The 25,508-nt window shown below is 40.9% G+C and overlaps 1 protein-coding gene across 2 annotated transcripts in view; it reads right to left on the reverse strand.

The window, feature by feature from the left end:
- The window catches only part of AFG3L2 (AFG3 like matrix AAA peptidase subunit 2), a 38,574-nt gene extending 16,273 nt beyond the window's left edge, over positions 1-22,301 (reverse strand). Inside the window, exons 1-10 of one of the 2 annotated variants that reach the window (XM_025429564.3) lie at positions 22,017-22,301; positions 16,778-16,877; positions 16,319-16,396; positions 13,481-13,587; positions 13,193-13,345; positions 10,844-10,918; positions 7,285-7,409; positions 5,533-5,806; positions 4,159-4,296; positions 1,616-1,769 (exon numbers count right to left, since the gene is read on the reverse strand). In XM_025429564.3, the coding sequence (XP_025285349.1) occupies positions 1,616-1,769; positions 4,159-4,296; positions 5,533-5,806; positions 7,285-7,409; positions 10,844-10,918; positions 13,193-13,345; positions 13,481-13,587; positions 16,319-16,396; positions 16,778-16,877; positions 22,017-22,133 (1,321 nt within the window). In that variant the 5' untranslated portion in view covers positions 22,134-22,301. Of the gene's footprint in view, positions 1-1,615; positions 1,770-4,158; positions 4,297-5,532; positions 5,807-7,284; positions 7,410-10,843; positions 10,919-13,192; positions 13,346-13,480; positions 13,590-16,318; positions 16,397-16,777; positions 16,882-22,016 lie in introns of those variants that run through there. The other variant, XM_025429565.3, reaches the window with a different exon arrangement.
- Positions 22,302-25,508: the final 3,207 nt, after the last annotated feature.

Here is a 25,508-nt window from a genome sequence, read left to right on the forward strand (position 1 = left end):
ACAAAGTGGTTTCTTGAGATGGAATTTATTCCTGGTAAAGTTGCTGTGAAGACTATTGAAATTACCATAAAGTGGGACACCTGGCTGGCTCAGCTGGTGAAGCATGTGACTCCTGATACCGGGGTTAAGAGTTCAAGCCCCACACTGGGTGTAGAGATTAAAAATAAATTCTTTTAAAAAAATGGGAGAGGGGGTTTCTGGGGGCTCAGTTGGTTAAGCATCTGCCTTCAGCTCAGGTCATGACCCCAGGGTCCTGGGATCAAGCCCACATGGGGCTCTCTGCTCTGTAGGAAGTCTGCTTCTCCCGCTGCTCCTCCTCCTGCCCCACTGATGTTCTCTCTCTCAAATAAATGAAATCTTAAAAAACAATTGCAGTATTTAGAATATTATGTAAACTTAGTTGATAAAGCAGTGGCAGGGTTTGAGAGGACTGACTCCAATCTGGACAGAAGTTCTACTATGGGTAAAGTGCCATCACACAGCATTGTATGCTACAGAGAAATTGTGAAAGGGAAAGTCAATGTGGCAAACTTCGCTGTTGTCTTCTTTTAAAAAATTGCTACAGCCATCCAGCTTTCAGCAGCCCCCACCGTGATCAGTCAAGCAGTTGTCAACACTGAGGCCAGACCTTCCACAAGCAAGAAGATTAAAATCACTGAAAGTTCAGATGATGGCCAGTGTTTTCCAGCTATAAAGCATTTTTTGATTAAAGCACGTACATTTTTTTAGACACATACTGCACTTAGTAGACAGTGTAAACCTAACTTTTATATGCACTGGGAAGCCAAAACATCCATTTCATTTGCTTTATTATGATATTCACTTTATAGCAGTGGTCTAGAATCGAACCCATGAATATCTCTGAGGAGTGCCTGTATGATGCCCAGCTCCGTCATTTAAAGCTATTCAATACTCAGCACTGTACCACCCTCTCTGAGCACACAACGGCATCCACGCATCTTACAGCAGGAAGCATTCTTACATCCTACAAACTGGCTTTCCTAACAAAAGAAAAAAGCTGACTAATGTGGAACGATGGCTACTCTCTTAGTAGGAGTATTCAAACTCTGCCAAATTCACACTCAGTTATGCATGGTTTACCTGATGCTTGAGAATCATAAATGGCTTCAAGAATGAGACTATTGGTGCACCTGGGTGGCTCAGTCAGTTAAGCATCCAACTCTTGATTTCAGCTCAGGTCATGATCTCAGGGTTATGAGATGGAGCCCCATGGTGGGCTGTGGGCTCAGCTCAGAGTCTACTTGAGATTCTCTCTGCCCTTCCCCCTGCTCTCTCTCAAATAAACAAAATCTTTAAAAAAATAAAATAAACCAAAAAACGACTATAATTCTTTTGTGGATCATTTCACCAATTTTTCTCTTCTTCAATACAGGTACAAACACTACCTTAACACCAATATTAAGTTATGGCAGGTTGCAAGGTAAGAATATTTTGCTATTATCTGCACTGATACAGAAGAGCCTTTAAAAAAGGGCTGTTTTAGAGAATACTTTTTAAAAATTTGTACTCTTTATTAGCACAAGAATTCTCACTTTAGATATATGGAAAACAATTAGAAAGTATAGTTTAAAATACAAAAGACTTGAATATTCACCATCCATTTCCACAAGCAGCTGATTGAGTGTGTTTTCCTGCTCACTCTGCCCTCCGAAGTTGCCTCTTCCTCTCTTCCTTCCCACGGCATCTATTTCATCAATGAAGAGGATGCACGGGGCATTCTTCCGAGCAAGGGCAAATAAGTCTCGGACCTGGATAAAAATATAACCCCTAAAGTCACTTGATGAGTGATTATTATTTTCGTCCTACTAAAATAAGCATCACGCTTCCATCCAATAGGAAATCTTTTTGTTACATACTATACCATACGGTACATATTTTAAAAGTTGTAGGAAGCAAAGAGGTGGCAAATGAAGTTGGTGGGAAACTGATTTAAAGTGAGCAAATGTTATTTCTATAATATTATAAGTTACTGTATATATCAAAGGCACTATCTGCTATTTTTATAGCAACTTAATACTATACATTTTTGCCCTACAAAAAGATAACACTGTAGAACTAGAAACTTTATATTCAGTTTAAAAGTTCAAACTATTCCAGGGTTTGCATTTCATGCCCAAGGCAGCTGTTAACAAGCAGAGACTAACAGATCTAGGCAGTACATATACACACAGCAAAGGCAGTGACCCACCATGTCCATATAGTGATCACTACGGAGAATAAGACAGATAGTGCCCTGCCACTACAGGAGCAGGTGTGAGGCCCCTACACTTACATTCTATCCTATTAAACATATCCCCTCAGGCCACTAGTTCAAGTAGATTGAAGGAGTGAACATCCCCACACTTCACTACCAGCCAAGAGTTCAGAGTCTCATCCTATCACCTGCCCCTTCTAAGAGATCCAGAAACAATCTCCTATGCCTCACATCCCTCTTTACTTGCCAAAGTCCAAGTCTCCTTGTCACCCTTTCCTGCCTAGAATTCCAGGTTTTCATTGCTATACTGCCCTGAACATATCCCCTAGGATAAATCACGTCCCTCTAGGGCCTCTCCCTCTGAACTCCAGATCTGTGATCAGCAGACAGTGTGGGCCCTCTCATGCTCTTTCCTAAATACCTACTTCACCCATTCGCCTGAACTCAAATTTGGCTGTCTCTGCAAAGCTCTCACCTGGAAAGAGTTTTTGTCTTTCCTTCCAGGCCAGTGGGAGTTGAAGCCTACTTCACATGCCATGACTATTGCCAAAATAATTCTGCTGGAAAACCTCTGCTCATGGAGGCTCTCATCATGGGGTGGACACATTATCCTCCTTGTTGCAGTACTCCCTGGGCCTAATTTCCCACTCTTCCACTCCACTCTGTACCCCGTAGGCATTATTTTCTTAGTAGTTCCTGGTTGATTAGTCCCTGACCCACCTATTTCAATCACCTTCTGTTCCATTCTGCCATGGCCAGCACTGCCAAGGTTTCCCTAAACAATGAGCTTCCCAGTCTACTCTGACCTCCTCCCATGGGTCTGGCCTGCTCATGTGCTCAAGCCTCTCTGACAGCAAGCTCCTCTTGGGTCTCCACCCCATTAGGCTCACTGCTTTACCATCATCCACAGCTCTTCTCCTGCCTTCAGTCACCCTCCATTGCTCCCACCTGTATTAGATTCCACACTCCAACAACATCAACACTTAACTCCCTCAGACTCTCCTAGCTACCTGACAAGACTCCTATGCATTCACCTACTCTATCATAGCTCATTTAATCTAAGATGCCATCAGTGTTAAGACTCATCATTAATACACTTGCTGTTGACAAAAAAAAAAAAAAAAAAAAATGCTGCCAATACATGACAACACCTAGTTACTGATTATACGTTGTATCCTAATGTTTGGAAAAGCAACTGTGATAGCAGTTTACACTCCGTGGTGTTTAAAAAAAAAAAAAAAAAGAGTCAACATTTAATGAAATACTCAAGAGTTAAAAATTTAAGTGCTGCTTTAAAAATTAATCCATACTCACACTTCCTGATTTCAAAACTTACTACAAAGCAATAGTAATCAAGACTATAGTACTAGTAAAAAGGCAGATAGGATATCTATGGTCAAGAGTGCCAAAACCATTCAATGGAAAAACCATCTTTTTAACAAATGATGTTGGGAAAACTGGATACACACATGTAAAAGAGTGAAGATGGACCCTTACCTCATGCCAAAATGGATCACAAACCTATATGAAGGAGTTAAACTATAAAACTCTTAGAAGAAAACATAGGTGTAAATACTTATAACCTTGGATTTAGTGATATATTCTTAAATAGGATACCAAAGCCCAAGAAACGGCAAAAAAAAAAAAAAAAAAAAAAAAAGATACATTGGTCTTTATCAAATTTGAATGCTTCTGGGCTTCACTATCCAGAAAGAGGAAAGGGAAGCCAGAGAAGGGGATACATTATTTGTAAATAATGTATCTGACTAGTGTTTAATACATAGAATTTACAAAGAACTCTTACAACTCAATGACAAAAGGACAATCCAATTAATAGACTGCACTGGTCTGGGCCAGGGCCATCTTTACCAACTCCATATTTGGGGGGGACCTCAAGGTGAGAAGGCAGGAGCTGTGCCATTATAACATAACAAAAGACTTACTCTAGCTGGACCCACACCAACAAACATCTCCAAAAACTCAGATCCACTAACGGTGATGAAAGGGACATTGGCTTCTCCAGCTGTGGCCTTAGCTAGCAGTGTCTTCCCGGTGCCTGGAGGACCAGTGAGAATGGCACCCTTCAGATATAAAAGGAAAAGTACCTTTAACTAGAATTTCAGAAAATTAAATTACATATCCATCAATAATTCTGAGATATAAATCTATTTATAAACTCTACTGATATTTACTAAATGTTCCTTAAACATTTGAACTATGGCAAAACACTCTTCTATTAGTAAGAAAAGTATTAGAGACTGTTTTTTATTTATATAATTCAAGGAGACACAAACACTACATTCCCAAATTATATTTTATTTACTGCCCTTTAAAATTTCACAAATGGAAGTAAAAATCTAATGACCAAATGTGACTATAGTTAAAAAGAGAAAATGTGCTTGCTCAAACACTATTAATTGTGGAGATGCTTAGGTATTTAGGTACTAAATAACGGCAAATTATCTAATATGACTTTTTATCCATTATGCAGGATATGGAAATCAAGGAAATGCTGATTTTCTTTATAAGGAATTCCTTTAAAGTAAACTTTATTAGTGGATTTTTTTTTAAAGATTTTATTCATTTATTCATGATAGAGAGAGAGAGAGAGAGAAAGAGAGAAAGAGACACAGGCAGAGGGAGAAGCAGGCTCCATGCAGGGAGCCCGACATGGGAGTCGATCCCGGATCAGGCCCTGGGCTGAAGACAGCGCTAAACCGCTGAGTCACCCGGACTGCCCTATTAGTGGATTTTTAAAATAAGTAAGCATTCTGGATTAATTTACTTCATGATTGAGCCTGGCCCTGGGAGTACAAAGATCGGTAAGTCCAGTCCATTGCCAGCAATGGGCATGGGGCCCTGCGGGGCTGGGGAGGCTAGAATTAGTTTTGTGTCTCTTCTCCACCAAAACCTGTGCCATGAATCTAAGTGCCAGGGAGAGGCAGACAGTCTGCTCAAACTTGCTCAGAAAGGGATAACTGAGTGACAGGAGGAGGCAATATGCTTGTGTGCAAAGTTGCCAAGATGGGTTATCTAAATCAGACTGGAGGGAGAAGACAGGCAAATCAGGAAAGGCTTCTAAGGGAAAAGAACACAAATCTTTTTGGGAATATACACACTATATGCAAGTAGAAAATTTCCCATAGGATAACTGATCTGAAAAAAAAAAAAACAGTAAAACAGAGACTAATAAGACAGCTAGCTACTTTGTCATAAGTAATCAAACTTCATAAAATTATAACTTTAGAGATCAAGAAGTAATTCAAAAGATTTTGGGGTTAATAATTTGAAAATAATCTTGTGAAAGTTCACTTTACCTTTGGGATTTTTGCTCCTAGGTCTTGATATTGCTTTGGGTTTTTCAAGAAATTCACAAATTCCATTATTTCTAGCTTGGCCTCCTCGCAGCCAGCCACATCTTTGAACTTCACATCTATCTCATCCTTCAAGACCTTGGCAGTGGTTTCTCCAACACTGAAGAGTCCACCCATCCCCCGGCCTGTTCGGCCAATACCAGCAGGCCCTCTCCGTATGGTATACAGTAGGAAAGCGATGATGAGCACCGTGGGCAACATGCTCAGGAGAAATGAGCTAAAGGAAACCACACACAACAATGACATGTTTTTAAGTCTGTTAATCTTTGGCTTTTTAAATGTTTTACAAGATCTACTTTTTGGTAATTGCTTAGGATATAACTGTATAGATTCTTTATTTTTATAAAACCTGAATATTCTAATATTTTATCTGAGGAACAGACAGTATCAGTGTCTCTGAATCACTAATGAATCACTTGTGTAGACTGACTCCCAGGACAGCGATCACACTTAAAAGACTGACTCCCAGGACAGGGATCCTTCAAAACTTGTGCCAGTGCTCGCTTCGGCAGCACATATACAAAACTTGTGCCTGCTCTGAAGGACACTGCTCAGATAGGACTTAAAGCCTGGGGATACATTTTGCCTGACTTAATAATTTCAACACAACTCTGAGTATGGATACGTACTTATAATGCTTAATATAATGCAATTTAGCTGAACTTACCCTAAGTAATTTGGATCAAAACCTGTAGAAGGGTTAGCTCAAAAACAAAAACCAGGATCTACTAAGTTTTCATCTTTGACAGTATTTTAAATGCTCCTATAGCAGGCAGTAAGAACTGTGAAAATTTCACCTTTGGTTTATTTTTGGAGGGGAAAAAATATGTAATGACACTAAAAGTTTAAAGAATGGTGCAACAAAGATTTCCAGAATGTTTTAGCAGCAAAGTTAAATGATTATAGGACAGCCCCAGGGGTTGAGGGACATAGCATATGTGAAACAACCTTGATAGCTATCTGGATCTAAATTCTGAGGTACATTTTAGGTCTATACAAACTGAGATACAAAAAAGTCTAAAACAGAGTAACACTACCAGCTCAATTAGCACACTTAGCAATCTGTTTTTCTGCTATTTCACATATTCAGAAAATTTAAGATTTATTTCTACTTTTGCTCTTGAGCTGGTAATCCCATGGCCAAGGTATACCTCAATGTGCATGGTGTGACTGCAAGGAAATCTAACCCAGTATAGGTATGTGGATGAATACCCAAAGACAATATAATCCCCACAGAACTCAAAGACAAGTGACTCTTGAAATCAATAGGCCCTTCTTGAAAGACTCAGATTTGTAAGTGGTCCTATTAAAGACAAATAGCCCCTAAGAGAAGCAGCAAGTTCTGAAGAGAGGAAAAAGAGTTCCTTAAAATTCCTGGGAAACTCTGAAACACAAATGTAAATGATGGTTAAAAGATGGCAATGCCACTCTTTAACACAAAGGTGCTCTTTATGCTAGAATCCTACTGAACAATGTTCATACCTCAATCTATTGCTTAATCAAAGATAAATATAAACGTGTAGAAAATCAGTAATAAGCAAAAACCAGTAAATTGCCAATGATTTAAAATGTAAAATTTAAATTTAAAATGATTCTTGCTGAAACAAGAAAGACCTGTTTGAGAATGTCATATGTAACCTGCCACCTGGTGACAGAACAGTGAACCAGGCAGGGCACAGTGAACAGTCTTCTTACCCATCACTTTCAGCTATGTAGACAACAGGAACCCGATTCTCCCCTTCTATGCCCAATTCCTGCTGTAAGGTTTCCAGATTCCGCTCAAAGGTGTCCACACTGCCAATATTAAACCAGACGTATTGCTATAAAAACATAAAAACAAAAAGGAATCAAAGTTTAATTTACTGGAAGGTTCAGTTTTTAAAGAATTTCTCAGAAATACTGAAAATTTAGAAATTGGAAAAAAAAACAATAATAAAAGACTGGTTTAATGATGCAGTGATTAAGTTTCACTCAGTGAGAACACTTGAAAATCCTTACAAATAATCATTTAAGCTACATTCCTTAGTGGTTCTACAACTACAAACTCAAGGAAATGAAGAAGCTATTTAAAAAGACAATCCCTTTCCTTCTTCATTTCCCACATATTTCTCGGCTGCCTATTTCCAAACTAAAAACTAATGTGACACAGTAATAACAACTAAAGAATACTGAACATTAAATGTCAGGCATTGATCTTGGTCCTTTATATACACAAACTCAATCTTCAGAACCACCCTAAGAAGTAGGCACTATAGCCAGAAGTCATATTCAAAATCTGAACATTAGGAAGGCGCCCCCACCAACCAATGAGAAGAGAAGCATACTTTGCCGTGCCAGAGGTTACTCTTTAGTAACTCACCAAATCAGGTGAGGGAAGACCAGCTGAAGGGTTTGAGGCAATGGCTACTTACCCACCAGCACAGAAGTATTCCCCACATTGTGCTAGTTGTTTACTGCCTGAAGATCAGCCCTCCTACTGTCCCCATTTTACAAATGAGAAAACTATAGAAGTGACTTCACTTGCCCATGGTTATGCATCTAGTAAGAGGCTGGATCCAAACCCAAGCAGTCTGGCTCCTGAGCCAGTGACCCTAACTGACATGTCACACTGCCTCTCCTCTACAACCACAAACATATCATAACAACTCACATTTATGGAGTTTCTAATATACCAGAACCCATTCCAAGCACTCTGCTAGTTGTATTTTATAGCACAAAAAAACTCTGCTCCTTCTTTAACCTACAATCACTTTAAAAAGGTTTTTTATATCAAAACAATAAATCTATGATATAAAACTCAGACAAGGGATCCCTGGGTGGCGCAGTGGTTTGGCGCCTGCCTTTGGCCCAGGGCGCGATCCTGGAGACCTGGGATCGAATCCCATGTTGGGCTCCCGGTGCATGGAGCCTGCTTCTCCCTCTGCCTGTGTCTCTGCCTCTCTCTCTCTCTCTGTGTGACTATCATAAATAAATAAAAATTTAAATAAATAAACAAACAAACAAACAAACAAATAAATAAATAAAACTCAGACAATTCAAAAGTATACACAGAAGAGAGTAACATGCCATCACACATTCTTTTAACCAACCAGTGCTACGGAGTGGGGAATATCACTCTGGTATTTCTCTCCGAGTATCTAAAAACAAAAGTAAATTTTGCAATACATATATATATTTTTAAGTCTTATAAAATTATATAACAGTTCTTGCTAAGTTGTTCACTGTCAAAGCTACAAAATTCCTGTGGTTACAAGCCCCTGAACAAGTCAATAATTGGTTACCTACATGTAACTGAGCATTCCCTTACTTAGCACCTACTGTCAGGTGGACACTGGGCTGAACAGATGACTTACATCAGAGAACTGGAGCAGATAAAGGACCAGCAGCAGGAGATTTGGGGACAAGATCTAGATAAGAACCTCTGACGGTGGGTCCTAGCTCTCCAAATGATCTTACATATACTTTAGTTTGACAACCCCCACTGATGTTCATGCTCTCATATAGCACTAAACCTTAGAGAGTTATTGCTGTTCTGATCTTAGCAATAAACCCAGGATTAGGGGAGTTAGGCCATAGAGCTTAGTAAAGAGTAGAGTGATCTGAAGCAGAGTCTGTCACACTCCAAAGCCTATGCTTATACAGCACAGCAACCAACACTGCTCCTCCAGGAGCAGAACACTGAAAATCTTCTGTTTCTGAAAGCTCAAAATAAAGTTTTATTAAACAGGTAACATATGCCCTGTAGAAAACTAAGGAAATACACACATAAAGAAAATAACAAGCATCAATACCCAGGGACGAAACTATTAGCAATTTTTATGCCATTCCTTCAAGACTTCATAATATTCCCTTTTATCATCTTGAAATACATGCAAAATTATGAAATTGATATAAAACATTAACTGCAATATAAAAGAGAAACAAAAGGAAAGTACATTTTATATACACACACACACACACACACATATATATATATCAATACATAAATGTTTGTGCATGCCAATACTAGTCTAGGGAAGAACTACCGCTCCAGGGGCGAGATTAAAGCAAGAGAATTGAGGTGCCCCTAACATTAACCAGGTGCCTAACATTTATCGATTTCTAATTTTCTGCTCTATACACTATGTTTTGGAGAACATCCTCGTATAAACATCTTTAATTATTTCCCTAGGATACAGTCCTAGAAGCAACATGACTAAGTGTGTGAGTACTTTCAAAACTGCTAAAATGTACACTGTCAAATTGTTCTCTTGAAAGGGAGTGCCAATTTAATTCCCAGCACTAAACCTCTGAGGAATAGTTCTGAGAAGAAAAAAAAAAAAAAAGTAGCTTAGTTATTAATGAACATTTCACCATAAGGTAAGGGAGTGGGGAGGGGGGCAGAAATGAAGGCAGGAAAATAACTTAATCCTACAAGTGACTGAAATATCAGAGCCACACAGCTTTACAGATATTGCTCTATTTACCGATGTGCTTCAGACAGAGGGTGGTCACTATCAGTTTTACCTTTCCTTAAATGGTGCCCCATCCAGGCAGGATGACTAGGAAAACAGTTCAACAAAGCCATCTGGAAGGGAGGATGCAACCTAATAAAGAGGTCTGGCCCTGGGGGAGGACAGTAAGACAGCAGGACACCAAGGGACTCCCTGGGGCTGTGGACAGCCCCACAGACAGGGCCCAGGGAAGGCTGGGAATCCCATGGGAACTTCATTTGTCCCTTTGCTGAACTCCCCTACAATCCCTTCAACCAGTATGAAGTCTGGAATAGACTTCATACTGGTTGAAGAGAATATACAAATTATTTTTCAAATGGGAAAATAAATGTAAAGTAAAATAATCCAATATCATGTAACAGTTGGGAAAGATATGATCAGAATGCTTCTTAAACCAATTTAAAAGCTGTCTCAAAAACATAAGCAATTCAGATATAACAGTTTTTCCCCAACCAATTGTTTTCTCAGTCTTGAAAAATCAGACAATACTGAAATACTGAAAACTGGGATTTCATGGTTTCCTAAAAGTACAAATGATTACCAAAACCAGACCAAAACAACTGACCCAGTCTTCATAACACAACCACATATACAGCATTCACATTCTCACCTATGTGGGTGAAATCTGCAAGTGCTGTGCGGCCTAATTCTGTACATCCAGTGCACAGAGCTACCGCAATGTGAGGAATGTTTGCTTTTCAACTCTGAATCTGAAAAGTTAATTTATAGCTAATCCACATCAATTAAAAAAAATCATTTACCCCATCAACGGGAGTTTTTCCTGGTGTGAAAGTCACTCGAACAAAACGCTTGTTGACGACTTCTAGTCTGTCTACCTGGAATTTAAAAAAGTTAAATATTCAAACATAAGTTTATAGAAAGGACTTGAGATATTCTTTTAAGTACATTAAAATTGCATATGGTATTTTAGACATACAAAGAAGAATGACAGCATAAGGAGGACCTATGCTCCCCACTCTGGTTGAAAAATACACATTGTTGAAGCCACCAGTCACATCCTCTTCCCAGAGGTAGCCATTCTCGGCATTAGGTGCTGACTGTCCCAAAGCATGTCCTGGTGCTTAACCCTAAACAGACACTCACTGTTGCCTGTTTTTTAGGCTTTAAAAATGGTCCTGCTTGGTATACATTCTCCTACAACTTTTTTACCTTCCTATTTGTGAGGTTTAACCTTGCTGACGCGTCAGTTCTGCATGGTTTTCACTCTATGAGCTCACCCCAAGTTATTGATCCATTCTCCTGTTAGCAGACATGTAGAATGTTTCAAATGTTCACTACCACTAACAATGCTGTTATGAACAGTCCTGCATATAACTTCTTGGGCACATCTTCAAATTTCTCTGGACATGTACCTGTAGATAGATTCAGTAAGGCTGGGTTGCAAGATATACTTAATTTACTAGACACTGAGAAACTACTTTCCAAAGCGGCTCTCCAATTCACATGCACAATATTCCTATTGGTCTATGTCCTCACTTGCTATTAGAAGACTTTAATTTTTGCCATTCTATGCATATAAAGTGACATAAATGTGTTTTTTTTCTATAACATCCTAACTATACAGGGTTCTTAAGAACACTTAAAAACCTCATCGCAAAGTTCTGAGTTGACTTGGAGCATGCAGCCTTTAGAAGAGGCTTGCTCCCTGCTGTCATGAAGTCTGCTCTGGCAGGAAGTCTGATGGAAGGTGAGGGAGCTCTGGGTTGGGGGCTATCTGTTCCTAAGGCCACCTGGAAAGGAGTGACTAAAGTACTCGACTCCCTGTAAAACTGCTCGGACAACAGTAGACTGATTTTAAAGAACCAGTGGGTCAAAAAGGAGATGCCTCTCTAGAGAATCTTCCCCAAAGCTCCTGTCATTACACTCGGAAGGACAAATACAGCCCCTTCCATACAGGGACAGGAGTTACTTCTTATAAAGCTGGCTTCCCACAACATCTGGGATTTATACATAAATATCTTGGCTTCTAAGAGAAACAATTGCCCCAAAAATCTGAGTAAATAATCATTTCCATTTTTTCCATCCTCATCTTACTGTATAACCTTTAAAAATAATTTTTGAGGGGCATCTGGCTGGTTCAGTCAATTAAGCCTCCAACTCTGGGTTTTGGCTCAAGTCATGATCTTGGGGTCCAGTGATTTACCCATGAATTGGGCTCTTGCTCTCGCTCAGTGCAGAGTCTGCTTGTCCCTCTCCCTCTGTTCCTCCCCGACTGCCCCCTCCCCTCTCAAATAAAACTTTAAAAAATAAATTTAAAAAAATTAAAAACAAATAAAATAACTTTTGATTCCTCATGCTATCAGTATTACGATCTTACCTTTATTTTATCTGTATAATTGATGAAAAGCCCAGTACTGAGAGGTTAAATAATTTCCCAATAGCGACACAGCAGCCCTAGCCCTCATTCTTTATCACTTCATTTCATCAACTCTAAGATGGACATTTTTCATATTTTAAGAAATCAGGGTACGTTTGACAACTGGTATTATTTTATAGTTTTGTTGGCAGCTTAGATTTTTCTCATAAATACATAAAATGTCTTACAGTCCACAGCATCTACAAGGTGCTGGAGTAGAGTCTCACTGGGTAAAGACCAGCTAGAAGTCACAAACGCTCCTGAGCAACCCTACCCGGGCCCCACTAAGAGCCCTTCTGCTCTTACTTTCAACACCTGGAGTCACTTATTTACCCAATTCCAAGTCCATGGGAGATTAAGAGCCCTGAAGGCATAAAGGAGCAAGGGAGAGGCTGGCACACTACAACGGGGGAAAGAGGTGACTGAGGAGCACACAGGAAAATGATAAAATGATGAAAGTAGATGGAGGACGACTCCATCTTTAGAGCAAATCAAAAGCTAGATTCTAGATGAAGTGAAAGAAAAGGATTTTGTGGTAAATGTGGGGACTGTTGAGCCAAAACAAACAGGGTGTTTAGTCGCAGTACTTTTTCCAGCACTTAAAAAATCAAGATGAAAATAGTAACTTTACAACGAAGCTGGGTAACTAGTTGACTGTTGTACTTTACCGGTCCAATCCATTGAATTTCACCTTTGGAACCACTATAAACCACCAATCCCCTAAAATACTTACTACTCCTTTGGAAAGATAGTTATTGACAAAGTCCTTCCACGTGATTTCTCTCCCAGAGCTCTTGAACAGGAAGTAAAACATGACTCCACCCCAAAATAGAGCAGTCCAGAGAAAGTACATCCTGAATTCCTTGTCATCCCATGGAAAGTCACCCTGGGCAAAGGAGACAGTCTCTGTCAAGAATGAAATGTCACCATTTGATCTATGGTATATTGGACACAATTTCCTCCCAACCTCTCCTGGGGCCACCCCAAACCCTCCAAATTAATATACAGTTTGGAATCAAACCTTCTGGAATCTGGACCACCAGTGAGAATCATCTTTCTTGCCACCTCGTTTTCCACTGCCACCAGTTCCTCCTCCAGAAGGGCTCGGGGTAGCAGCTGGCTTTGATTCTGTTCATAAACAGAGGGCACATACAGCAGCACAGCAGCATTTTATATCTCTCAACAAAGTTTTCATTAATATGGCTTAATAAAACACTACAAAAGTTCTCAAACTAATTTGTTAATCTTTTTTCATTAAGATATATCTAGAGCCAACTATTAACAGCTGGGACCTCTCTGTTGTATTATATGCTTAGAAATAAACGTAAGCCTTTTATTTCTAGGAATCAGGGATAGGAAACCCTTCAGCGTCCTTTGTCACAGGTACTCATCAACCAGCAATTCTGGAATCAGCCTACGTTATAGTGACTTGACAACACTCAGCATTCAAAATTTAGATGAGTTTGAAGGAAATACTGTTTCACTCTGCTATACCTCATATACATGTCTTTGATGTTATTATAAAATAAGAAGGCAGAGTTTCATCAGGCACAGCAATAAAAGTTAACTTTGTTATTTGATAGTTACATTGGGTCTTGTAATGAAATCCAATCCTGTACCTTATCTAGATTTAAACCAAGTATAAAAGTCATTGAGCACAGAATAGCTATACTCCAAGGAGACAGGAGCATCAATTTTGTTGTTATTGTGGTTTTAGAACGAGTTTTGACCTTGACTAGGGAATCAGAAGTATATTTAGGATTGGAATCCAGGTTTTTTTTCAAATTACTTTGACACCTTGAGATTTAACTTAGTATCTCTTTGTACTCTCATCAAGGAGGAACAATAACATGTGAATGATGCCATCTTCCCTATTTGAGAGAGAAGTTCCATTTAAAAAAAATCAAAACATACAAATCTAAAAAAAAGGGGGGGCTTCTTGTAAAATAGCGTATGGCAACTGATAAGTCTGAAAGGAGAGTAACACAGAGTTAGCATTCAAGGAGGCATGCCAGCACTTTACACACACCATCCTGCGATACTTGCTCAATACACCAATAACGTGGCAAGTATGCTACTTACACCCATTTTATAGGTAAAAAAGTGTAGCTTAAGAAACTTAGAAATAACTGGTTGCAGTGTTAAGTAACACTGAGTGAATGACAGAGCTGTGTTTGAGGTGAAGGTAAATGAATTCCTGAGTTCCCACTTGAAGGTAGAAAGTAGGTGCTCCCCTTTCCCACTCTCATGAAGTGAACACTGTTAACAGTTTCTTCTGTAAGCAAGGCATGATTTTGATAATCAACGACAGAAAAACAAAAACGAAAACAAAACACCTTACCCACATAAATTAGTTTCCAAGAATCTGAAATTAGTCACTGTTATGGGCTGAGTTATGTCCTCCACCAAATTCATGTGTTGGGAGTCCTAGCCCTCTGTGATCTTATTTGGAAATAGAATCTTTAGAGGAAAAATAATCAAGTTTGAAATGAGGTCATATGGGTGGATCCTAATCCAATATAATTGGCATTCTTATTAAAAAAAAAGTAAATTTGGACACAGGAATGCACAAAGAGAAGGCAGCAAGGGAGAATAGTCACCTGTAAGCCAAGGAGGAATATCTGAAACAGATCCTTCCCTCGTGACCCTCAAAAGAAACCAACCCTGCCAACACACTGATCTGGGACCTCCAGCCTCCAGAACTGTGAGACATAACATTTGTGCTGATCATGACACCCAGTTGTGATGCTTTGTTACAGCAGCCTTGGGAAACTAATATGTCATTAACATCTCTCCCCCACCCTTTTCTATCCTCAAAGAATCACAAATCCTACTCTAACATCTTCAACTACTGTGAAGTGACCCCTCTGCTTTGCAGGATAGGAGGTTCCTGACATGTTTACCCTACCATGATGCACACAAGGAGCTTCTGCACCCGAGTTTGGTGAGGCAGGGTCTGAGAGAGGTAAGTCCTACCTGTCATGAAGCACAGGGCTGAGAAACTGTAAAGCGCATTTCTAACGTTGTTCAATAAGATTCCCTACTACTCTGGGACAAAGTAACACATATGGAAAAGGTACAAAACAGGCTATATTTAAAAATGGACCTTTCCTAATCTGTCCCCAAACCAAGATAAAAAGACAAGCTACCATACCTCTGGGAAACACCGCACAAATTGCCTATGACTCTGGCCAGGTCACTCTAGTGCCTCTCCTTTCTCTTATCCCCTGGCCTTGCTTTCACTCCCTGCATTTTTTGAGCATGTATTTGTCTCTCCAACTAGATTCAAGTGCATCTAAAAACAAAGGCTGTTTTATATTTTTCCCTTCATTTCCCTAAAAACAAAGATGAAATGTGCTAGGCATTGTGCTAAATGCTATCATATGTGTGAAGTGGGGACAGGAGACTCAGGACCTACCCACCACAGCTCCCCCAGCCACCAAGCTCTAAGACACCCTACCTGAAACTCAAGGTAAGACAGACTCTGAGGAACAATGTATTGAAAACAATTTGAAAACAAAAAAATATGTGCCACATAAATTGCATGTATTAGGTTTCTAAGATTTGTCTCAACGATTTAGATTATGTGTAAAACATATTTTCCAGTTAAATATGATGGATATTGACCAGTCAATACTCTAAGGTGAACTCAAATTAATTCAGTTTGAAAAAATTGACAAGAAAATATGAACAGAAAATAAAGGTGAAATGAAACACAGGGTCTGTGGAATTTTGCGTGCACTTGTAACCTTCCACTTCAGAACTGTCTCAAGAGAACACTTCGTTCAGTGAAAACCATCAGTAACAGCATATCCTAGAGGAAAGAAGTTAGTTCAAACATTATCTTTTTAAAAAGTACCTTTTTTTTCTCCTGTAACTTCTTTAGGTTGACTAGCTTTTTTCCCATTTTTTCCACTAGGAAAGTATTTTTCAAATCCTGTTAGAAAAAAAAAAAATACCCTCAAACTAAAATTCATTAGGTTTTATGTATGTATGGTCATTTTTAAAGCTGATACATCATTAAAATGCTTAAGCTAAAAGTACAGCATTTCTTGTGTAGGAATAACTCAACACCTAAATAACCAGAGGAGTTGAAGAAAAAAAGCCTCATTTGCATGCCAATTTCATTTCCTTCAACTGTTATAATTGAAGGGGATACATTTTCATCACTGCAATCAGATAGAAGGAGGTAGGAGGTGATTTACAGAAGACAGAAGAGTCAACCTGAAACAACAGCTATGCATCTATTTAGTAAGCACCTGCGCCTGGCACATCTTTAAGAATATAGAACATTATGATCATGCCTGAGTGTGTTTACCTTTTGGAGGTCGAGAACAGAATCTCTGATAAGCAGCAATTACATCTGTCAAAAGAGAATTTCTGCTGGTCGTTGCTTGAGTTGTAGCGTATCGATAAAGCTGCAACATGACACATACAGGCATAAAAGATTTACAAGGACTTGATACAGGCATATCAAGATAAAAGATTTAAAAGGACTTCTTTTCCTAATATGGCAAAGTGAATGAAATGTTTCTCCCTTCAGCAGGTGGTTACAGATTAGCAGAGGGTATGCCCGCCCCTCCCCCCAACCCTTTAAAAGGGAGAAGTAGGGTTGCCTGGGACTGTGCCACTCTATTTCAGCAACCAAACCAGGAGACATAAATTATGATCCAGAAAACAAGAATACTTCAAAATCATGCTTAAGTTAGAACTGTGGCCCAATTACTATTCTCTACCAACACATTCACATTGGCACTATTTACTCAATTTGTAGCATTCAAAAGACAAACTGACACAGAAAATCTGCTCCTTTTTGCTGTCTTGTGTGCAGGGTCCATGAAACTGCACAAGACTATTCACCTGAAATTGTAACAGTACTGCTTGTAAATATAACACTAAATTCATCTTAGTTCCACAATAAGGAAGACATGGTCTCACATTGCTGATAATCCTTACACTAGTAACATTTGCTAAAGGTATTAATATATTGCCATCCTGGTGAGAACTGGTTATACAAGTCCATTACAGATACATCTCTGCTTTAAATAACATGTTTTGGGGGATCCCTGGGTGGCTCAGCAGTTTGGCCCCCGCCTTTGGCCCAGGGCCCGATCCTGGAGTCCCGAGATCGAGTCCCGCATCAGGCTCCCAACATGGAGCCTGCTTCTCCCTCTGCCTGTGTCTCTGCCTCTCTCTCTTTCTCTCTCTCTATCTCACTCTCATAAATAAATAAAAATAAAATCTTAAAAAATAAATAAATAAATAAATAAATAGATAACTAGATAAATAAATAAATAAATAAAATGTTTTGCTATATTTTTAAAATACAGTCTAGGTAAATCGCAATATAACATAAACTGAACAAGCTCCCTACTAAATTTTTAGGTTCACAATTAAAAGCAAGGTGCATTGGGGGAGATACATCCAAATTTGTAGATGAAAAAGGCCAAGTAATCCTATCTTTTGGCAAAGTGAAAATTCATCACCATTTTTGGGGAGAACAAACTTTTAAATACAGATGAGAACTTTTAAAGAGAAGTTCATCTGTATTAGTAACCACCAGCATTGTCTCTATGGTCTGATGAGGAAAATATAACATCACAAAACCACATGTGCTGGGTGACTATAATCAAAAAGACAATAATGGTGAGAATGTGGAATGTGCACAAAGGGGAGCCCTCATGCACTGTTGGTGGGAATGGGAATCAGTTCAGCCACTTTGAAAAAGTTCAGCATTCTCAAAATGTTAAAGGCAGAGTTACTACGTGATCCAGTCAATCTGCTCCCCCCTCCAAAAAAAATGGAAAACTGTCCACACAAAACCTTGTACATGAATGTTCATAGCAGCATTATTCACAAGAGCCAAAAAGTAGAAACAACCCAAATGTCTACCAAGTGACGGTGAAGACATAAATGTGGTATATGCAAACAATGGAATATTACTCAGTCATAAAAAAGAATTTAAGCACTGATAAATACTACCACATGAATAAACTTGAAATTTATGCCGTTAAAGGAACCAGATACAAATGGCCACACATTACATGATTTCACCCATATGAAATGTCCAAAATAGGCAAATCTATAAAGACTGTAGATTGATTAGTAGTTGCCTAGGGCTAAAGGACTGGTTGGGGAGTGACTCTAATTGGTGTTCACAGGGCTTCTTTCTGGGGTGATGAAATGTTCTGGAATTAGACAGTGGTGATGATTTGTAGAACCATGAGAATATTCCAAAAACCACTGTACACTTTAAAATGATTAATTTTATGGGATGTGAATTAAAAAATTTCAACAAAAATACAAAGAATGAGCTGATTTAACTACAAGTTAATATATAACTCTACACAGCAAAATAGGACAGAAACACTGACATTGATCTTGTTTGACAGCAATGCTAGTCTGACAGAATTTGGAGCTTCTGTTGCATTAGGCCCTCCTTGACCCCTGGGAACACTTGGCCTATGAAATAACCACTAATAATAAATAAGAATGTATCATAAGGGAATGAAGCTTTCCAATACCAAATCCATTAAGAGTTTAGATTAAAATGACCTGTTAGTTAAGATGGATAAATCAAGTCACATAGGCCCACTGAACCATCTACTCCAGGTCATGCACTGCTAAGTGGTGGAGGTCAGGAGGTCAGCACCAAGCTCTACCTCTGAGAAACTCTGGAGTGTAAGGGAGAGTACAGAGGACATCTATTACAGGATAGTATAACACATCCAACAATACAAAACCTCTACGTATATGTAACAGAGGTAGCATAGAGAAGAGAGTTCAAGAGACCTAAGGGCGTTACAAGTCACATCTAGGCCTGGGATTTGAAGGATCTATAATCACCAGGCAGTGTCAGAACTTTTAATTTTGTTAAAGCTAGAAATCTGAATTTTTAAAACAATGATCTTTAACACATCTCGTATTAGGAACTTCAGTTACACATTTGTAATGGGAGAACCAACTAGTTCCCAGGGATGCCACCTTCAGGACTGAATGGATTAGTGTATGGAAAAGCACTGTTAAAATCCTATGATGATACCTACATTTAAATTATTATTTCCAATTTTTTTAAAGATTTGCAAAAGAGAGAGAGAGACAGAGAGGGAGAGAGAAATAGAGAAAGCACGAGCACCAACAGAGGGCAGAGGAAGAGGGAGAAACAGACTCTGTTGAGTAGGGAGCCTGATGCAGGTCTTGATCTCAGGAACCCTGAGATCATGACCTGAGCCCAAGGCAGACGCTTAACTGACTGAGCCACCCAGGTGTCCCCCAGTTATTCTGAAAGCTATTTGAGAGTAAGGGTTGTTTACATCACTATATAAAGTAAGTCTTTATGTCACCATAAAGTACAAAGTCAGGCACAAGCTATGTACTCTATAAATATTTATTGACCAATAAACCTTCTATTTTCATAATTGTATTGACCTGGAATACTTCTAGCAATAATCCTGTAATTGCTTTTAATGCTGAGGTTATTTTCTCTAAGGGCACCATCAATAAAACTTTTCTCTGCTTATCTAATCCAAGCCCAATCAAAGGATAACATAAAAAATATCAACTTATAAAATTTAAGTTTAGAGAACCTCATTTTAGCAAGTTAGCTTTTATGTTTGACAGTATGAACATTTTTTAGATGCTTTTTCATCAGTCTTATTCTTCTGAGCGTAAAACATGAGAATGGACATGTCATATCAAAATCTTTTCCTTGGGATGTCCAGGTGGCTCAGCGGTTGAGCGTCTGCCTTTAGCCAGGGCGTGATCCTGGAGTCCTGGGATCGAGTCCCGCGTTGGGCTCCCTGCATGGAGCCTGCTTCTCCCTCTCTGTGTTTCTCATGAGTAAATAAATAAAATCTTAAAAAAAAAAATCTTTTTCCCAGAAAAACCGTGAGAATTATACTCTGTGCCTGACCTTTAACAGCAGCACAGACCTAAAGGCAAATCTGTTCTTTCAGACTCTCTTGCAGGCAGCACAGTAATAATGCCCTAATGTCCCCAGACAGATCTTCAAAGCAACACCATGGAATGTGTCACAGATCCCCAATCAGGGATTCCCATCAGCACAGAGTGCTTCCTTATACCTCAGCATCAAAGCATCACAGTACAATAGTACCACTCAAAAGAGAAAGGGCTTTAAGATAAGATTCCTGACATAAAAACTGCAAACTCACAGGGCAGATAGATCTCTACCAGCTTATTACCTGAATCCAATATTCTCTAGGGTTTAAAGGAGAGGGCAAGAAGGTAAGATGGCAACATGGATTGCAATGCACAAAACGTTAGGCCTAGTGCAAGGCAGTTGAGTAAGAAGGGGATGAAGACATTCCAAGACTGGCAAGAAAGCTTTGAAAAAAATCTTGAATGGCAGGACTATTAATACCCCCTTTTGAGGACGCCTGGGTGGCTCAGTGGTTGAACATCTGCCTCCAGCTAAGGTCGTTATCCCGGGGTCCTGAGATGGAGTCCCACATCCGGCTTCCTGCAGGGAGCCTGCTTCTCCCTCTGCCTGTGTCTCTCATGAATAAGTAAATCTTTAAAAATAATAACAATACCCCTTTTAAGTGGAGAGGCTGAGATAATTTCCTCAGGGGCATCTTGCTAGTAAGTGACAGCTTCCCGTGAGGGACTCCAGGCCTTAACCACTATGCCCTTTTGCCCCATGCCTCTAAGTAAACCACCGCAAGGCTGGTCTCTAAAAAACCGGTAGAATGCAGGAGAGACTGTGTTGCTGAAATAGCTGATACCGACTACCCATTACATGAACCTTTACTTGACAGATTGTGGCCGCGGTTCCGTAAGAGCACACGATCATCACTCCAGGAAAGCGGACTAGCACAGCTCGCACGGTGCAGCCCTGCATATGGTTACCACCAAAAGAGCCTCCTCCTGAGGACAGGCTTTCTTATGCAACAAAACACAACATTCTCTAATCTGAGGAGGTGGTATCATTAATAGTCACAGTTCCTATGTATTACCTACTACATGCCAGACCCAGGATGCCAGCAACAGCCCCATTCAACAGATGAGAAACGGAAGCTCGGAGAACTGGAGTAGCTTACCCCCAAAACCTGTGCTTTTCGTTAAATCATGCTCACGCTGTGACCCTTAAAACACATGCACAACAGCTGCTATCTTCCAACACCGTGAAAGCAGGTGAAAGAAAGCAACTTATGCTGGAGATATGATGGAGTTCCTTAACGTCGTGAGGTCTCGGCTGCTCTATCTGTAAAATGGGTTCGCCCTGAATGAAGTCGGAGGATTGTCCCAGAGGATCTGTTTGAAGCTCCCTTACGCACGAGTATCCGGTTCTGCTTTCAGAAATCCAATCCCACAGCCAGGGTTTGACATGCACCGCGTGCTCACGGGGACCACGGGGTAAACCACCCAAGGCGCGGCGCACGCGGCCCATCACCGCGGGGAACCGCCCTGGACGCCGGGACTGCAGCGAGCGCGCCCAGGGGCCGGTGACCTTGACGCCCTGCTCTCCCGGGCCGGAAGCAGGCCCAAGGGCCGGGCCGGGTCGGGCCGGGCCGGGGGCGGAGGGCGCTGGGACTCACCGTCCGGAGGCAGGACCGCTCGCTGGGGCCCATGCGGACGCCAGCCAGGAGCAGCGGGGGCAGGCCGCGCTGCCAGCAGCCTCCCCGGCCCCACAGCCGCAGGCAGCGGTGCGCCATGGCCGCCGGCGCCACCCGCTCGGGCCCGGGCGCTGCGCAGGCGCGGCTCTGCGGCCGGCGGGCGGGCGGGCAGCGACGGGTAGCCCGGGACGGCGGGAGACAGCTCAGAGCAGACTCAGCAAACGGCGCGGCGGGCCCGCAGATCACAGGTGAGCCCACGTCCCGACGCGCGCGTCTCCTCCCGGCCCCGCCCCCCGGCGTGCTGACGTCAGCCGTAGAGCGGGCGCCCGGGTCGACGGCGGCTCCTCCGGCTCCGGAAGTCCGCGCTCCACGGGGCGGAGGCGGGGTCTGAGGAGGAGGAGCGTGGAAGCCGAGTGAGGGCGGTGGGCGAGGCAGACGGGGCGGGGCGTAGGGTGGGGGCGGGGCCTCGGGGGAGGAGCGCGAGCGTGCTGGGCGTGGCAGAGGTGGAGCGCGGGGCGGGGCGGGGCTGAGACGCGGCGGAAAGGAAGGAGGGCGAGCGGGGGGCGGGGCTGGGAGCGGGACCTGCCGGGAGCTGCGGGGAGAGAGCGGCGGAGGCGGCCGGGGCACACGTGGACCTTGCCTGGTGGGCTCGAGGCCGTTTTCGGCGCTTTAGGCATTCACACTCGGTGTGTCCCTCGCGAACTGTTTTGTGGGGCGCCTAGTCTGTGGCGGCATCGCCCCAGGCTGTGCAGATGCTAAAGCCCCCGCACCCAACGCAGCAATCCCACAGCGGTGCACTACGAGCAGGGGTGAGGGTGTGGAGCCTGTGTCCTCCAGCCTGGGCCCCTCGGGAGCCGCTTCAGAGAGAAATGATGCTCTGGTGAACGCAGTGCATCTGCACGCTGTGGAGCAGAGAGAGGACCTCAGAGCCGAGTTTTACATGTCAGGGTTCTATGAGCTCTGCCAGGAGTATGTATGATGTAAATGGTGGTTGATGTTAGAGATGGGGAGGAAAAGGAAAGGCAGGAGGTGACGCTGGAAGGGTGAAAGCTGAAAGGTGGCATCAGAAATTTATTCTTATATGCACATATGCAAGCGGGGAAAAAAATCTGGAAGAACAGACACTAAAATGGTAAGGAATTTCTCACCTGCCACAGTGGCAAAATCCAAAATATTGACAACTCACTCTGCAGGCAGGCATTCTCAGAAATAACTGGTGGCCACGCAGAGTGCTGAAAACCTATGGAAGGGTTTTGGCAATGTCTGCCTCAATGTCAAATGGATGTATTCTTTAACCCCGATACCGCATTTTTGGAAATGGGCTCTAAAGATGAGCCTGCACACATATAAAGTGCTGTGAGCACAAAATTAATAGTTATAGCAGTGCTTGTAGTCCTAATTATTATTGTCTTTCTCTGCCTTATTTCACTTACATAATACTAAGTCCATGCATGTTGTTGCAAATGGCGAAATTTCACTTTTTTTTAAATTTTTTTTAATTAATTAATTTATGATAGTCACAGAGAGAGAGAGAGAGAGGCAGAGACACAGGCAGAGGGAGAAGCAGGCTACATGCACCAGGAGCCTGACGTGGGATTCGATCCCAGGTCTCCAGGATCGCGCCCTGGGCCAAAGGCAGGCACTAAACTGCTGCACCACCCAGGGATCCCGAAATTTCACTTTTTTATACCTGAATAATATACCAGTGTGTGTATATAGATACACACACATGCATCTTTATCATGTATATATATACGAGATATATATATATATACACACACACATCTTTATCCATTCATCTATCAATGGACGCTTGAGTTGCTAACGTCTTAGCTATTATAAATAATGCTGCAATGAATATAAGTGTGCATATATCTCTTCCAATTGATGTTTTGCTTTCTTTGACTAATGCCTAGAAGTAGAATTGCTGGATCACATGGTATTTCCATTTTTAATCTTTGAGGAACTCCACACCATTTTCCACAGTGGCTGCACCAGTTTACATTCCCACTAACAGTGTGCAAGGATTCCTTTTTCTGCACATCGTCACCAACACATACTATTTTTTGTTTTTTTTGTTTTTGATAATAGCCAATCTGACAGGTATGAGATGATATCTCATTGAGGTTTTGATTTTCATTTCCCTGATAATTAGTGATTTTGAACATCTTTTCATGTACCTGTTGGCCATCTGTATGTCTTCTTTGAAGAAATGCCTATTCGAGTCTTCTGCCCATTTTTTAATCGTGTTATTTGGGTTTTTTTAAAATATTAGATTGGGTAACTTCCTCATATATTTTGGATATTAACTGCTAATCAGATGTATGACTTTCAAATATCTTCTCCCGTTTACTAGTTACCTTTTCATTTTGTTGATGGTTTCCTTCACTGTGCAAAAGCTTTTTAGTTTCATGTAATCCCATTTATTTATTTATTTTAGATTTTGTTGCCCTTTCGCCTAAGGTTACAGGTCCAAACAAATATTGCTAAGGTTGATGTCAAAGAGCTTACTGCCTATAATTTCTTCTAGGAGTTTTATGGTTTTAGGTCTTGTATTCGAGTCTTTAATACATTTTGAGTTTATTTTTGTACGTAGTATATAGTAATCCACTTTCATTCTTTTACATGTAGCTGTCCAGTTTTCCCACCACCATTTATTGAAGAGACTCTTTTCCCTTTCATATATTCTTGCCTCCTTTGTCATAGATTAATTGATGATATGGGTATGTTGTTTTTTTCTGGGCTCTATATTCTATTCCATTGATCTATGTCTGTTTTTGTGCCAGTACCAAGCTGTTTTGATTACCATAGTTTTGTAGTATAATTTGAAATCAGGAGGTGTGATACCTACACCTTTGTTCTTCTTTCTCAAGGTTGTTTTGGCTATTTGGGGTCTTCATGGTTCTATACAATTTTTAGAATTGGTTTTTCTCGGGCACCCCCGGTGGCGCAGCGGTTTAGCGCCGCCTGCAGCCCTGGGTCTGATCCTGGAGACCCAGGATCAAGTCCTGCGTTGGGCTCCCTGCATGGAGCCTGCTTCTCCCTCTCAGTCTCTCTCTCTCTCTCTGAATAAATAAATTTTAAAAAATACTTATAAAAACAAAAAAAGAATTGGTTTTTCTCTGTTCAAAATGCTATTGGTATTCTGATGGGATTACATTGAATCTGTAGATTGCTTTGGGTAGTATGAACATTTTTTCTTTTTTTAAAAATGTTAATTTCAAAAATAAATAAATAAATAAATAAAAATGTTAATTTCGGTATAGTTAACATGCAGTGTTACGTTAGTTTCAAGGGTACAATATCGTGCTTAAACAATTCTATACGTCACCCAGTACTCATCATAGCAAGTGCACTCCTTAATCCCCATCACCTAGTTTGCCCATCCCCCCAAGTAGTATGGACATTTAAATAACATCAATTCTTCCAACCCATGAGCATGGAATATCTTTCCATTTGTGTCATCTTTAATTT

The sequence above is a fragment of the Canis lupus genome, chromosome 7 (assembly GCF_003254725.2).
Source record: "Canis lupus dingo isolate Sandy chromosome 7, ASM325472v2, whole genome shotgun sequence".
Classification (NCBI taxonomy): Eukaryota; Metazoa; Chordata; class Mammalia; order Carnivora; family Canidae; genus Canis; species Canis lupus.